The sequence below is a fragment of the Thermobia domestica genome, chromosome 3 (genome assembly GCF_964235325.1).
Source record: "Thermobia domestica chromosome 3, izTheDome1.hap1.1, whole genome shotgun sequence".
Lineage (NCBI taxonomy): Eukaryota > Metazoa > Arthropoda > Insecta > Zygentoma > Lepismatidae > Thermobia > Thermobia domestica.
Genome location: NC_137456.1, coordinates 146424531 through 146441083, shown reverse-complemented (window position 1 = coordinate 146441083; position 16553 = coordinate 146424531). Strand labels below are relative to the sequence as shown.

The 16553-nt window shown below is 35.3% G+C and overlaps 1 protein-coding gene across 1 annotated transcript; it reads right to left on the bottom strand.

Moving 5' to 3' along the window:
• Window positions 1–5428: 5428 nt before the first annotated feature.
• Window positions 5429–5971, bottom strand: LOC145681986 (uncharacterized). Its single transcript, XM_081753587.1, has one exon. The coding sequence runs from the start codon at window positions 5969–5971 to the stop codon at window positions 5429–5431; it is 543 nt and encodes a 180-aa protein (XP_081609713.1).
• Window positions 5972–16553: the final 10582 nt, after the last annotated feature.

Genomic DNA, 16553 nt, shown 5'->3' with positions numbered 1-16553 from the left:
TCACCAAGAAAACACTTTCGCACAGGTCATTTACCCTGAATTCTCTATGATGCAGTATGACCTACTTATGCTAGTGGACAAAACCGCCTCTCCATACCGTTACTCTTCTACCAAAATATTTTGTTTCTGTTGAGGACCACAACAAAAGAACTACACCAGATTATAGGGACTACCATAATAATAATAATAATAATAATAATAATAATAATAATAATAATAATAATAATAATAATAATAATAATAATTCACTCCTACTTCTATCCCTTTTCCTCCTTGCAGTTTATTGTGTTGTCCCTCGTTCCACAAATTCCTGCCTTCGACTCCCGATTAGCTCCAATACTTGCAATAATTATTGCCTCCTACAAACATCTTGCACTATTTTCTGTCTGTCATCAATTGCAGTTTTTTTTTCCGTAACCCATTTGTTAACAACAATTCTTGGGATGCATACCTGGTATCAGACATGTCTTCTCATTATTTTTCTTTTCACCTTTCTTTCCATTTTTTTTTCTTCTTTTCATATACTGAAATTTGAATATAAGAAGCCTTGCCTACAAACCTAACAGAGAAACTCGTACACAGGAGTACTTTCATTTTTTTGATCCACGTCCTTTTTTGAGTTCCTTTCATTTACGTCCTACTTCCTGGACCCGTGCTCCACCCGCCCTGGGACAGCCATTTCCAGAACCCAGAGGGATGCAGCCAGCAATGTCTCCAGAGATTTCCTGTTCCTGCGAGATGCAAACAGCCCTGTTCCTGAGAGATGCAAACAGTCTTGTTCTTGAGAAATGCAGCCAGCAATGTCTCCAGAGATTTCCTGTTCCTGAGAGATACAAACAGCCCTGTTCCTGAGAAATGCAGCCAGCAATGTCTCCAGAGATTTCCTGTTCCTGAGAGATGCAAACAGCCCTGTTCCTGAGAAATGCAGCCAGAAATGTCTCCAGAGATTTCCTGTTCCTGGGTATGCAAACAGCTCTGTTCTTGAGAAATGCAGCCAGCATGCCTCCAGAGAATACCTGTTCCTGAGAGATGCAAACAGTCTTGTTCCTGAGAAATGAAGCCAGCAATGTCTCCAGAGATTTCCTGTTCCTGAGAGATCCAAACAGCCCTGTCTCCAGAGACTTCTAGCTTCAGAGCGACGCAGCCAGCCCTGCTCCTAGTGCTCCGGTACGATATGCAACCAGCACTTCTCCACGGCATTCCAGTTTGCAGCCTTCTGCATTTTCACATGGACCTTCTTCGCATGTCAGTGTTTTTTTTTTTTTCATCCCATGTGTTCACACCCTTTAGTGTTTTATTTTGAGGTTTAAAAGTCACTAGTTCATAAGAACAGATGACAGACATTTTTTTGAGCCGAGGATTAAGACATTCCTCATTTTGAGGTTTAAAAATAATAATATAGAAGTACACAGTTAACGGATCAACTCTAAGTTTCTAGAACAATATAGCAGAGTGAAAACATTTTTAAATAGAACTAACAGCACGTTTGTAGGTAACGCGGACGAATTTAGAAAAGTGAAAACAAAAACAATTCCAGTTCCGTGAAATGAAAGTATTATAAAAAACCGTAGACAATTCAGTCTAGGTGTGCAGATAATCTATCAACCTCCTAGTTACCACTCTTGCTTCGTAGAAAAGTGACATTGGGAAGGAGTAGTTCTGTTACTGATGGCAATGGACGTAAAGACACTGTAAGTACGCTCGCATAGAGCTCTGTTAGTGACTCTGGTGAAAAATACACATAGACAGTCCTGACATGTAAGACGAGAATGTGAACCCTTCAATTATCTTGTAAATATCATTCATTTAATAAGCTCTTTTGGTAATGGTTTATCTTATATGCACTTTGTTATATATTGTTGTAATAAATTAGTTTTCTTCATGTAAAGCCTATAAAAGTGAATTTCTAACTCTATACTACCTGCCCTATGGCATTCAATCAATCATAATTTTTTTTAAGATTTGTTATTCTCATGAAGCGTTTCACCTCCTCATCTGAAGCGAAGTGGCGCCCTCTTAAGTGCTTCTTCAAATGCGGAAGCAGGTGAAAGTCGCTTAAAGTGAGGTCCGGGCTATAGGGAGGATGGCCGATGATGTTCCAACGAAACTGGTTCAACATTGTGATGGTCTTCTGGGCAATGTGAGCGCCTCGTTGTTGTGAAGGAACATAACGCCCGTGATGAGAAGTAAAGGCCGTAAAACTCTAGCAGCTGCTGGTGAATTTCATCCGCGGTTACATGCTCCGCATACAGAAATAGAAAAGCTGTGCGGGATTTTTCGCGAGACCAGATTTTCAAATAACTTGCCATTTGTGTTTACGTACAACTAGCGCTGTAGGTAGCTACTTCCCAAAACTATGCACATTTGCCTACTCTATGTAGTAAACTTATTACGATCTCCTCATTCCTCAATAACAGACGAAATTCCAGAATTATTGGCCTTGTAACCTCCTCATTGTCTTATTCTAATTCGCTACTTCATCCTCTCCACTTGTCACTGTGCAGAGAAAGATCTGGATCTTCAACTAATGTATTTTAACATCCTCATCAGAAAAGTCAATTTCGTTAAGTAAAGAGCTAATTTTATGAATGGATAAACTTTTAGGTTCCATTCTGATAAACTAACTGGAAATAAAATAAAGCTGTCATAAAAGTAAAAAATGATATAAAATTCTGTTATTTAAACTGGACCTTTGGGTTTTTCGTGGTTGGTACAAAATCGAATAGTCCAATCAAATTACTTCGTTTATTTAAGTAGTACGAAAAGGTATAGAAATTCTGAGTTAGTTAAAATGGTATTCCTTTGCTTTTTCTCGATGGTACAAAACTAAATAGACCACTCAATTTTATCACTTCCTTTATTTGAATACCCAAAAACTACCCAGAAATTCTGAGTTAATTAAAATGAACCTTCTTCGCATTTTTTCTGCTTGGTACAAAATTGAATAGGCCGCTGAAATTTATTCAATCGCTTAATTGAATAGTGCAAAAGCTATAATGGCACTTCAGGTTTTCCATTTGGTACAAAAGGAAATAGTCCATACAAATTGTATTCATTCTTCACTTTTTCTGGTTTGTACAAACCTAAATACTCCATTCAAATTTCTTTGAATGGTACAAAAACGTATAGAAATTCTGAGCCTGTTAAAATGACATTTCTCGTTTGTACAAAAAGTATGACACCTAAACAAAATGGTCCTTTTTCGCTGTCTCTGGTGAGTACAAATTTATTTCTTTGTTTATTTAAATAGTACAAAATGCTATAAAATAATCAGGTAGTTAAAATGATCCTTCTTCGATGTTTTAATTTATTTGAATACTACAAAATGGTATAGAAATTCTGAGCTACTTAAAATGGAGGTTCATTTTTTCTGGTTAATACAAAAGTAAATAAGTCACTCAAATTTATTCCTTCGTTTATTTAAATAGTACAAGATGATGTAAAATTCTCAGCTAGTTAAAATGGTCCTTTTTCGCTTTTCCTGGTTAGTACAAAAATAGGGCACTCAAGTTTATCCCTTCGTTTGTTTAAACAGTAGAAATGGTATAATACTCAGCTATTTATAATGGTAATTCTTCGTTTTATTTTCTTGTTCGTATAAAACGTAGAACACCCAAATGTGTTATTTTGTTCATTGGACCATTACAAAGTTACATAAATTCTGAGTTGGTTAAAATGGGCATTCTTCGCCTTTTCTAATTATAACAATTTTATTTATTTATTTATTTAAATAGTACAAAATGGTACAAAATACTCAGCTAGTTAAAATAATCCTTCTTCGTCTCTTTCTCTGGTTGGTACAAAATTAAATAGCTCATTCTAATTTATTCCTTCGCTTATTTAAATATTTCAAAATTATATAAAATTCTGAGCTAGTCAAAATGGTCCTTTTTTGTTTTTTCTGGTTAGTACAAATTTATTCGTTTGTTTATTTAAATAGTACAAAATGATATAAAATACTCAGCTAGTTAAAATACTCTTCTTCACCTCTTTTTAGGTTAGTACTAAACTAAATAGAAAACTCAAATGTATCCCTTCGTTTGTTTAAATAGTAGAGATGGTATAAAATTCTGACCCAGTTAAAATGATACAAAAATGGTACAAAATTCTCGCTGGTACAAAATTGAATAGGTCACTTGAATTTATTCCTTCATATATTTGAATAGTATAAGATGATATAAAATTCTCAGCTAGTTAAATTAGACGTTCATTTTTCTCGTTGGTATAAAAAGTAGAAATTATTTCTTCCGTTCATTTGAATAGCACGAAAAGGCACAGACATACTGAGCTAGTTAAAATGGTACTTCTTCGTTTTTTTCTGGTTGGTAGAAAAAACAGAATATTAAAATTTGTTCTTTTATTGTTTTTTGATTAGTAAGAAAGGTACATAAATCCTGAGCTAGTTAAAATTGTCCTTTTTCGTCTGTTTAAACAGTACATAATGATATTAAATTGTAAGCTAGTTAAAGTAACTCTTCGTTACTTTCTCCAGTTGATACTGTTAAATGTTTCTTTACCTAATTATAATACTCGTATCTTATTTACTAATTATATTTAATAAGCAAGCTACCTTTCTTTGCTATTTGTTTACTTCAAAAACGCATACATGCATAACCTTTTAATAACAACTTTCTTTCAAAAGATCATCACCATTTCTCTATACTTTCTAAATTTCCTCTTCTTTTTTACATGAGAGCATGTGCACAAAACCACAACTCTTTCTGCCCTCAACATCCAACATCCTCCTCCTCTTCAAAAAGACAACTATTGTCCGTATCCTGATCTATAAGTTATTCTTAGTTAGTCATATGTAATCTATCGAATTCTCTTCAGCTGAGTTAAACACTACTTTGCAAGTAACTGTTTCACTCTGTTAACCACTTAGGTTAGACTCGTGGATCAAATCGCTTTGATTGTCTATAACAGCTTCTGAGTTAGCTAACCACTCAACATCATTGCCGCCTGCTACAGACCTTAAATCTGGTAAACCATCTTCTTCAGATAGATAATGTAGTGTATCCATATGTAGCACTTGATAAAGGTCAGAAACTTTCTCCGTCTCCAAAACTGCGGAGACCTTAGCCTTATGTTCTGTTTCCTTGTCGCTTCCCCCTTCCAAGCTTTTCATGCTGAGCTCATTCATTTGTACATCCAACGATCGTAATACGCAAGCTGGCGCCAAATGATGCAAACAAGTACACTTAAAACAGCGTTTTCCATAAGCTGGACACTCATCTTTTACGTGTGAACATTGACACATGTTACATTTAATATATCTTCCCTTCCTCTGATTCGAGGAGTTAGATGATGAAGAAAAGTATGAACATCGACCCGTACTTTGTGGTGAACTTTGACCACTAGACATTTTGTTAGTCTGGTTTTCTTGTTTCCCCTTCCACTTCATGCGCTGTTTTTCAATTCTACAAATTTATTGTTGCTGTGCTCCTGAACTATTGAACAATGCCACTTGTTCTTCAGTGTTCTTCACTGCTGTCGCGATGTCTACCGCTTGTTGGAAATATAAGGAAGCTGCTGTTAGCATCTGCCTTCTCGCTACGTTGTTTTTTAAGCCAAAGACAAGCTGATCACGCAGCGCATGTTCTAAACATGAACCAAAATTGCAGAAAGTAGCTTGATTTCTTAACACCATTACAAACTGAGCTACATTCTGATATTCCAATTGCTTGATATTGTGGAATTTGTACCTTTCTGTAATTTCATTTGTTTTCTGTCCATAGTGTCCCATCATTAAAATTTTCAACTCTTCAAACGATTTTTGTGATGGCTTCATCGGAACACACAAATTCCTTAATTCTTCATATGCCGGTAATCCCATTACTGCTAGAAACGTTGGCACTACTATGTCCTTTGGCAATGCTGAGGATAGTGCAACTTGCTCGAATCGCTCTATATAGATTTGAATCCTTCCTGTGTTTACGTCAAATGGTTCAAAATTGGTGAATGAAGCCATTTCCACAAACTAGAGTTTAAATCCGTATTACCGGCTGCGCCAATCTGTTAAATGTTTCTTTACCTAATTATATTACTCGTATATTATTTACTAATTATATTTAACAAGCAAGCTACCTTTGTTTGCTATTTGTTTACTTCAAAAACGCATACATACATAATCTTTTAATAACAACTTTCTTTCAAAAGATCATCACCATTTCTCTATACTTTCTAAACTTCCTCTTCTTTCTTAGATGAGAGTATGTGCACAAAACCATAACTCTTTCTGCCCTCAACATCCAACAGATACAAAAGAAAGTAGTCCACCCAGATTTTATTCATTCTTCACTTTTTTTTGTTGGTTCAAAACTAAATACTCTGTCGAAATTTATTGCTTCGTTTTTTGAATGGCATAAAAGTGGACAAAATTATTAGTTAGTTAAAATGGTATTTCCTTGCTTTTTCTCGGTGGTACAAATTTATTCCTTTGTTGATTCAAGTAACACAAAATGATATGAAATTCTGTGTTAGTTAAAATGGGCCTTTTACCGCTCTTTCTGGTTAGTAGAAATGTATTCCTTCGGTTATTTGAGTAGTACAAAATGATATAAAATTCTGAGCTAGTTAGAACGGCATTTCTCGTTGGCACAAAATTGAATATGTCACTCAAATACATCCCTTCATCTGTTTAAACAGTACAAAATGATTAAACTTCTCAGCTAGTTAAAATGGTATATCTTTCATTTTTTCTGGTTAGTACAAAAGTAAATAAGCCACCCAAATTGATTAAATCTCCTTTTTGTTCTGCGTGGTACAAAAGTGAGTAGGGCATACAAATTTATCCGACACTCTATTTACAAGTTATTAAAGCTTAAATATTTCATCTTTGACCTCGATGCTCAGTACTTTTGGAATATGTGGTACGAGATTAATGCTTGTGTAATTTCTGCTATGTTACATAGGGGTCGATAAAAGGGAACGAGTACACTCCTGCTATTGGTTCATATTCTCTGCCGTATATAATAGGGGTCGTAATATGTGCTATGTTAAATAGTGGTTAAAAATAGCCCGTACTCTTTTATACATAGGGGTTGCGAAAATAGGTGTTCGTAGTCTCTGCGTTAACTGTCTTATGTAATTTCTCGTATGTTAAAATAGGGGTTGAGAAAGTGGTCATAAAAGAGAATGAATACAACACCCATTATTCTCTGTTAGTAGTCTTTGCTACGTTACATAGGAGTGGTGCTGAAATATGCCTTCGTAGTCTCTGTGCTCATAGTCTTATGTAACTCTTGCTATGTTAAAATAGGGGTGGAAAAATAAGCCAAACTCTTTTATTCGCTCTGCTAAGTGGTCGCAGTTTTATGTAATTTCTGCTATGTTACATAAGGGTTGGAAAAGTGTTCATAGTCTTTTATTAGCTCTGCTATGTTACATATTTGTATTCGTAGTCTCTGCATTGTGTTCATTTTATTAAGCAAGTTCTGCTATGTTAAAATAAGGGTTGAAGAAAGTGGTATAAAAGAGAACGAATACACTCTCATTATTGTATGTTATGTTTGTAGTCTTTGCTATGTTATATAGTTCTGTGTTCATGGTCTTATGTATTTTTTGCAATTTTAAAATATGGGTTGAAAAATAAACCATACTCTTTTATACATAGGAGTGCTGCTAAAATAGATGTTCGTAATCTATATTATATAGGGTTTGAAAAATAAGCCATACTCTTTTCTGAGCTCTGCTATATTACGTAGTCTGCTATGTTAAAATATGTGTTCATAGTCTTATTTAATATGTGCTATAATATATGGGGATTGAAAAAATAAGTCATGCTCTTTTATCAGATCTGCTACGTTACATATGGGTTGAAAAAGTTCTGTTTTTTATACGTAGGAGGTTGTGAAAATAGGTGTTTGTAGTCTCTGTGTAATTTCTGCTATGTTAAAATAGGGGTTGAAAAATGTCGTCATAAAAGGGAAAGAATACACCCTTAAAAGGGATCGTAAAAGAGAACGAGTTTTCGGGATGTTCGATTTTCCATGGTTGAATGGTACGTGAGTCATGGCGTATCGTGCGACACTATACTATCGAGTACTTCTAATCAGGCGGGATCTGGATTGGCCTAGTATGTTTCAGATCGGGAATTTTTACACGAATGAATTATCTACCGTAACACGCGTGAGGAGGATATCCTGCGTCTGTCCCGTTAGAGGATAGTTCTTTCCCTTTGTTCTATCAACGTGACGAGGCACCACCTTATTTTGGATTATGTGGTAGAGAATACCACCATGAGCAATTCACCCAGAAATGGATAGGAAGGCGAGGACCTGTGGAATGGCCACCGCTTTCCCAAGACTTCACTCCATTAGTTTTTTTTTATGTGACGCTACGTGAATTTCGTTGTCTATGCTACAAGATCAGGGTCATTAACCATTTTCAACGCAGGATTATTGGCACGTGTGAGAGCATTTCTAAGGAATGCTGGTCAGGTAATGGATAACTGGCAGCAGAAAATACATTTAACGACTGCTCAGGAGGGACGGCATATTGAACAATTGTAACATTTGCCAGTGGGCCACACATCACCCGCAGTGTTATGTCCAGGTAAGTGCAGATAATCGATTAAAACTTTGCAATGGTTGGTCATAGAACCAAAACAATTTCACCTCTGAATTTCTGGGAAAATTTCAGTCCTATTTGACGTATCACACGATATGGTTCGCATTTAAATAAAATTACCGCCATTTCAAGATAGCGGCGAATGATACCATATATCTTAAAAGATTTTCCTCTCGTCTTTTTCATCACATTTTTCCTTTCTTCCCAATTCCGAACGATTTGGATTTTATTGGGGTATTTCCACATTTTTGGACCATTCTTTACAGAAGCGGTCAAAGTCTAAAATACTTATTCGGCGTTTTGATGGTGATGAGTTTGTTTAGTTAATCAAACTTTTCTACCCTATCGGATTAATCACGATGGTGAAAATTAAGGTATGAAAGTGAGAGAAAAGAAGAGACACACGCAGACTCCTGTTCGAGCGGGAATATTAAAAAGGAAGATAAACAAAGGAAATAATAAAATTTTCAAACTCCGAGCAGTTGTAGAGTCGGGTCTTAAAAGGTCAGAATTTAACCCAAAGAATTTGGTCATGTTCAGTTAGATCACTACCAGTGATTTTTTTAAACATTTCACTGACTTATTAAATGCTCCCAATTTGAATAAATTTATTGAGATCATCCCTTCATAAACTACTTATATTGCCAGAAGATTTTTGTGCATATGTATCTAGTTTTGTGACATTTTATCTATCTACACACACACAAAACATATATATACTAGGGATGACTGAAAAGTTCTAGGCCTACCCATGAAAGATTGTCACTACCCCAAAACATTTATGGTTATTTTTCGACACAGTTCCCTTTTAGGGACACAATGTTTTCTTATTCGTGCCGCAAGGCCATTATACCCTCCTTGTAACAGGTTTCTTCCTGCATGTCAGAAAAGTTCACCACTGCAGCCATGATGTCATCATTTGATGGAAAGTGGGTACCTGCTAAATGTTGTTTTAAGATTAGGCAAAGATGAAAGTCTGAGAGAGCCAAATCGGGGAATAAGTCGGCTGTCGAACCAGCTCGAAGCCACAGGACTTGATAGCAGACATAGCATTCTGGATGTGTGCGCTATTGCACACATCCTGATGAAAAAGTACGCGTTTTGTCAATATTCCTGTTTGTTTGATTGCTTCCCTTAAACTCTTCAGTTGATCAGCATAATATGCTCCATTCACTATTTCACCTTTCTTGAGGTACTCAGCCAGAATAATGCCCAGCGAATTACAAAAAAAAACCATGAACATCACCTTTCCAGCTGATGGGACTGATTTGAACTTCTTGGGATGGGGGAGGAGGGGTGTCTCCACTGTTTCCATTGAACGTTGATCTCTGGTTGAAAGTGATGAACGCCTGCTTCGTCCATTGTCACAAAACGCTTGAGAAATTTCAGGAATCATTTTCAAAAATTGTCAAATTTTCGGTGGAAATGACATGGTGCCTGTCTCAGATAAAACGTCCAGTACCACTAGTATGAAAACGGTTGGAGATAAATGAACAGAATAAAACTCGTATAGGAAATCATAGAGGGTTTTTGTCATTCTACAGCTCGAGAATAATGCAACAGAGAAAAGGATAATTAAAATAAAATTGACATAACGCAAAGGAAGAAATCTAGTTCTTAGAAAATTATTTTTCCAACCGCCCTCCGTCAGTTGGTGCAGCGGGAATGAGTGGAAATATCTCAAATGAGAACCCCACTTTTACTTGCAATAAGTATGGTCTGTCTGAAATTTTTGTGTATAATGACTGTAATAAATTTTAAAAAAATGAAATTCAGTTTGAAGAGTAACACACATTAGTATGATTTGATGGAAAAAGAAGCAACTGAAATGCGAAGCAAAGATTTTAACTTTCAAAAGCCCATTGACACATATGCTGCGTCAAGGCTTTACATCTCAATAGTCAGCTTTAAACCCCTAATTAAGCTAAGAAGATAATTTTCATATAAAGTGTTTCTGAAGGACGAAGCTTTCCGGCAATAAGCATTTTATGTATTATGGAGAAAAAAGGGAAAGTTAGTGTTTCTCTTTTATCAGGTCTTTTTGGGGACCATTGCCCCGTGGGGATACACTCACAAAAATTGGTATGAGAATCAGTGAAGCAAAACTTCTCATTTGCAATTTCCCCGTTTCTTCTCGCTTCTCTCTCTCTTACGGAGGTAAGTTGGAGTTATAATTTTCTAGGAATAAGATTTCCTCCTTTGCATTATATCTCTTTCACTCTAATCATCTTTTAATCTGTTGAAACATTCTAGAGCCATGGAATGATAAATACCTTGTGTGATTCCCTATCCGATTTTTTGTTCTGCTTATTTTTTTTGAACCATTTTCATTCTATTGGCAGTGGACGTCTCATTTGATGCAGATACCATGTCTGGGTGCTAATTTTGAAAACGGTGACTCATATGAAAAAATCTTTTGCAAAAGGGTCTTTAATTTTTAAAATTCTGTCAAACAAGGTATCACTCGGTCCATGTTTCTATTTAAAATTGGAAGTAGGACCCTGGAGCCTCATGAGGGGCTGCCCTGGGAGCACCACGATAATACCATTCGATGTCATCTCTGACAGTTTCTATTTGAGTCTTTGTTCGGTTCATTTATGTTCAACTATGTTCATATTAGTGGTACTGGACGTTTTATCTGATACAGGCACCATGTCTTGGTGGCTATTTTGAATACGGTGATCGACATGAAAATTTTTTTGCCACAACACTTTATAGTTTCTAAAGATCTATTGAACGAGATATTAATCGATAAGTTTCTATTTAAAATTTTAAAGTTCGTCCCTGGGCTCCAGTGAAGAGCAGCCCGGGGGGGCACAAGGACAACATCATTCGATGTGCCTTACGGAATTTCCTATTTGAGCTTTTCCTTAGTTCATCTATATTCAACCATTTTCGAGATATTTCCGTGGAAAGATTAAAATGAGCCAACCTGCATATATATATATATATATATATATATATATATATATATATATATATATATATATATATATATATATATATATAACTTGCATTCATTAAGAGATTAATTAATTACTAGAGCCCGGATTTAGATGCACAATTAAACCCTAAGATATGCATGCAAATATGCACGAAAAATATGAAAAAATATGCACTAAAATATGAATTAGAAATTTTAACATATGCACTGAAATATATACTAAGAGAATAAAAATTTCGATTTCTTACAAAAATATCTCATCTTAATCACCTTTCTCTTTTTCAAATTGTATTGTCTTAGGTTTTCTTCTGTAAACCCTCTGCATTTATCAGTGAGAAACGTTGTAGATGAAAGAGCTTTCTTTCTACATCAGCAGACGTCACTGGTTCATGTCAGAAACAACAAATGTTTTCCTGTGGAAGGTCTCCTTCCAATTCCGTGTTTTCACCAATAAATACATTTGCAATGTCAAAGATTGTTGTGTACCCGTAATTTGTGCTAAATACTTGGCAAAGTTTATCTGACGCTATTTTCGCAACTAGTTCGAGTTTCACTGGACTGGAAGTCTGAGATAATTCACCTAACAAGGAGAGTGATTGCTGCAAAGAATTGTTATGGGATTGCAGCAGTCAGATAATTTCAGGTATTCTCTAGAAGTGGTTGTGTTTCCACTTGTGCAGACACATTTTTGTGATACTTAACTAGCGGCTACATAATCGGGATTTAGTGAGTCTACAACTGTCTTCATTTGATTTAAGTTATTTGCATAATACGACACAGTTTCTAGCCTAGACCTCCGTCAGTTAAAACTAGTAGCGGAACATTTTTCTCAACTTCGCGAAAGATACGTACGCGCGATGGAGCTATTACGAATACTTTCATTATATTTGTTACAAGCACGCCTATTATTGGCATCTGATTGTTTCTGCAAAGCGATAAAGACCGTGTGCAAGATGTCTGCAAAGTCATTTGCAAAGTCAAGTGAACTAATTTATAACACAATACTGTATTCTATTCTATACAACATGTTATTCTACATATGCGTTTACAAAGTGATTCAGTTCACTTTAAATATACCGGTAACCTATTTTCTTGTTATATACTCTGAAATATGCTAGTATGTAAGGATAAAATTTGAAAATCTGCAGTATCCTGCAAAATTTACGAAATAAGCATGTACATTGAAATTCAGTCAAAATATGCACTTATATGCACTATCATATGCGTCTCAAACGAATCCTTACAAGCCCATAGGAAAGAAAAAGCTTTCCATACGTTTCTGTATATTACTATAAACGTGCATTTTACATATACATCCGGGCTGTATACGTTACTATAATTTCAAACATATTGAAGCCAAACTATATTTTGGATTTTAAATACAGTATAAATATTAAACATATTCTTAAACTTTATCGATCAATATTGAGAACTTTGCAAAGAAGGCCAATTATGAATTTCCATTATATTTCACAAAATATTTTTACCGTAAAAAAATCGAAACTAAAATACTATTTGTGTGGTCACATTCAGACTAAAGTTACAAAAGATTACAATTATTACTGGAAATTAATGCTATCAGCGATTCCGAACATTTCAAAAGCACATAATTTCTAATGTATTGCAATTTCAATTCGTGTCGATAGTATGAAACGTTGTGAATAATTGTAAATTTCCATAACTGTTCCCAAAGTGGAATTATATAAAACAAAGGTAGTTATGTCAAGTTTAACAAAAATCCCAAAATAAGCCTCTTGGAAGCAGCTATTATTTGTAAAATAATACGTTACAATGGTCTTTCCAAACAGCTTGATAAAAATTCAGCGTAGAATAACATCAATAGCTACTTCTCTTATATGTAAAAAAAAGAACAAAAAGAAAAGAAAGAAAGAAAGAAAAGATAAAAGAAATAAAGCAAAGATTGGTAAGATTATTGTTGCGGTGCTCCGAATTCTACTTCGCCCCGAAATCTCTAGCTACGGCTCTGAATATATTCGTAGTTCACCTGCAAACAATTGCTATTAGTTCGAAATGTTAAAAAAAAAAAAAAAAAAAATGTGATGCTTCAAGCCAGGGTACAGAAACAAACTTTCGTAAAACTTACAAAATGAGAAGAGCAATACATGTGTGAAATAGGATCAACATGGTGCAGGGATACAGAAAAGCCATTGCTACGCCGAGTTGGTCCCATGGGATCAAAGCGAAAAAAAAATCATTTTTTTCTAGAAACAGTTAGTATATTACAAAATTATAGCAAGAGATTAGCATCTCAATGAGTTATATATTACTGTGTCAATGGCGTATTGGCCCAACAAAGCAAATTTGGCCGGACGTTAAATAATTGAACTGTATTTAAAAGTATGAAAATCTGTGTGACTTACAAGGGAAGGTCGCGAAGTGGTTCCGCTGAAATCCGAAAGAAACGATTGTGTTTGCATTTGATGTTATAACTGGACGAATCCCAAAGTTATAGGATTGTCATAGAAAGTCGAGACTTGCTCCATCTTCTTTCATTTCACAATAGCTTTTAAGCGATGTGCTACTTAATCTCTCCTGCCGTCTGGGACCATGCGAGGACCCTGGGCAAACGTTTTTTTTTTTTTTTTTTAACTCAAAAAGTGTGTCCTTGAAAATGATGGAATATGTGTTCATCGAATTTTCCATATACCAACCGTTTACTAACAAATGACCCGGTTCAAACTATTCTGCCAGCTAATAGCTTTTACATTACAAAACATGCTCTAATTCATGATATCCCGACAGACGGCACATATAACTTTGCGATTCGTCTAGTTATAATATACAAAAAGCAAACACAATGGTCACGTTTGGATCTCAGCGGAGCCACTTCGTGACCTTCCCTTGTTAATTCAGTGTCTTGTGTTCGTAGTAGCCTACAGGGCAAATATACTGAAAGGTCAAGAGACTTGGCAGGTATATGGAATACAATGTAAGGTGGCACGTGTGTGTTTGCATGGGACAAGATAAAATTGAAACATATACGTAATGATTCTTATCTTAACCGTGTTTACTATTAGAGTAATTTCAATCCAAACAAACCCGTGTGATCGGTTGGTATTTGTTTGGCCACGAGCAATTGATGTGTAACATAGAAGGAATGCATCCACAGAAAATAAATCTAATTTTGAATCCAAGATAAACTACACTACCTAGCCCTACGCTTACGTAAAGTACTTCGGATTGCTTTGAACCATACGGAACACGGTGGTAAAATATGAGGCAGAATTTTCAACAATTTAATTTGTCTACTCCCATTAACTCACACTACTTCTCGAACTTTTCTAAGAAACTGCTGGCCGGGATGTCATCTGATCTTCCACTAAATTTTGTTAGGGACCTAATTTCACTGAATCGAAAATGATTATTTTTACTATTATGCTTACAATGTTTAGGATTTACGATAATGTTTTTCCAGCGGTGAGATGCATGATTTCTTCTCCTATCTCTCTACACATCGTCCCTGTCTGAATATCCTTCGGAAGAATTGTTATCCTCAACTGCTACTCGGGATTCATAGGGTATAGGTTCGCCGTTGACAGTGGGAACTCGATCATCATTTGCAGTACTAAACTTCTCTTTGATCGCATTTACTTTCTTCTTGCAATTCCCGGATCTGACTAGTATGTTCATTAACTAAGGTTTACACAACATCCACCGAACTTTGCACACCAGTAAATCGATATAAAATCTGTTCCACATTATAATTTGTTTGTTCTAATTTGGAGTGTATTTGTTGGTTTATTTGTTCCAATTTACTATCCATTTTAGTGTCCATTTGATTATTTATTTGCTGAAATTTAACATTTATTAATTGTGTTAGTTGCTCCAGCTTGGTGTCCATTTTAATGTCCATTTGATTAGTTATTTGCTCTAATTTAGCATCCATCTGTTGTGCTAGTTGTTGAGTTTGATGTAACATTTGCTCTAGCTTGGTATCCATTTTTTGCTGTTGCTGCGACATTTGCTGACCAAGCTGTCTCATAAGATCAGCCACGTTCGTTGATGAGTTCATACCAGGCAGCTCTATATCACCACCTTCTTCATTTATATTTTCACTTCCAGAAACATGCATTTTGATGTTTCTATAAATTCTTTTCTTACTTCTGAGTAAACTATACTCCGTGTTGAAAGCTATGATGTGTTTGTCGAAAACAAAATACTATATATGGTTAGTTTACTTTTCTTTGTAACCATGAAATATGTCAGCCTGTGCGTACAGACTCTTTCCGTCTCTAGGACAAAATTTTTGACAAACTTTAAAAAAATAGAATATAATAAATTATATTCAGACTCGTATCTTAAAACAAAATAATGTCTAGGGTAATTAACTTAATAAACAGGTTTATAGCTCAGGATCTTATCTACATATGAAATCATAACACATGAGTTACCTCTATTAAAAGTTTATTTAGAAAATGTCGATAATTCTATGAAATATCTTTCTTTAAAAGCGCATGAGAAATACTGTTGGGTATTCTCTTCTCTAATTCCTTAATTATTCTCTAGTTTTAGTAAACTTAATAAAGCTAAGGTTTCTCTAATTATGTGCCTGTAGCAGACAGAAGGGTTAGCCCTCACTAAAAGCCTGTGACCTTATCTGTCGACCTTAACTTATAAAGGGCATTGACTCACTACATCAAAAGCCCTGGCCTACGACCCTATTTCGTGTACTCCCTTAAATAGAGATGCACTAGAAGGATATCTATCTAAATATATATTATAGGGATAGGTAGGTAAGGAGAATGAGTTCGCCTTATAGTAGCGAAAGATCCTTAAATAGATCTGGCAGCTAAAGGTTAGATAAGAACCATACTCCCTGAATTAGAAGATGTGATACCAAAAAAAATCTGAAAACTCTATCAGTAGCCTCTTTTGAGTCCACTTCGAGGGATCGAACCCAGGAATCTGTGTTCAGAGTATTCATAAAAACCTATTGTGTCCTGCAAGAGGAACAAATTACCTTATAACCGACCAAAACCGTATACAGTTTCAGTTTTGAACACGTATTAAAAAATTC

Coding starts and splice junctions, on each gene's coding strand:
- LOC145681986 (XM_081753587.1), bottom strand. CDS start 5,971: ATGGCTTCATTCACCAATTTTGAACCATTTGACGTAAACACAGGAAGG.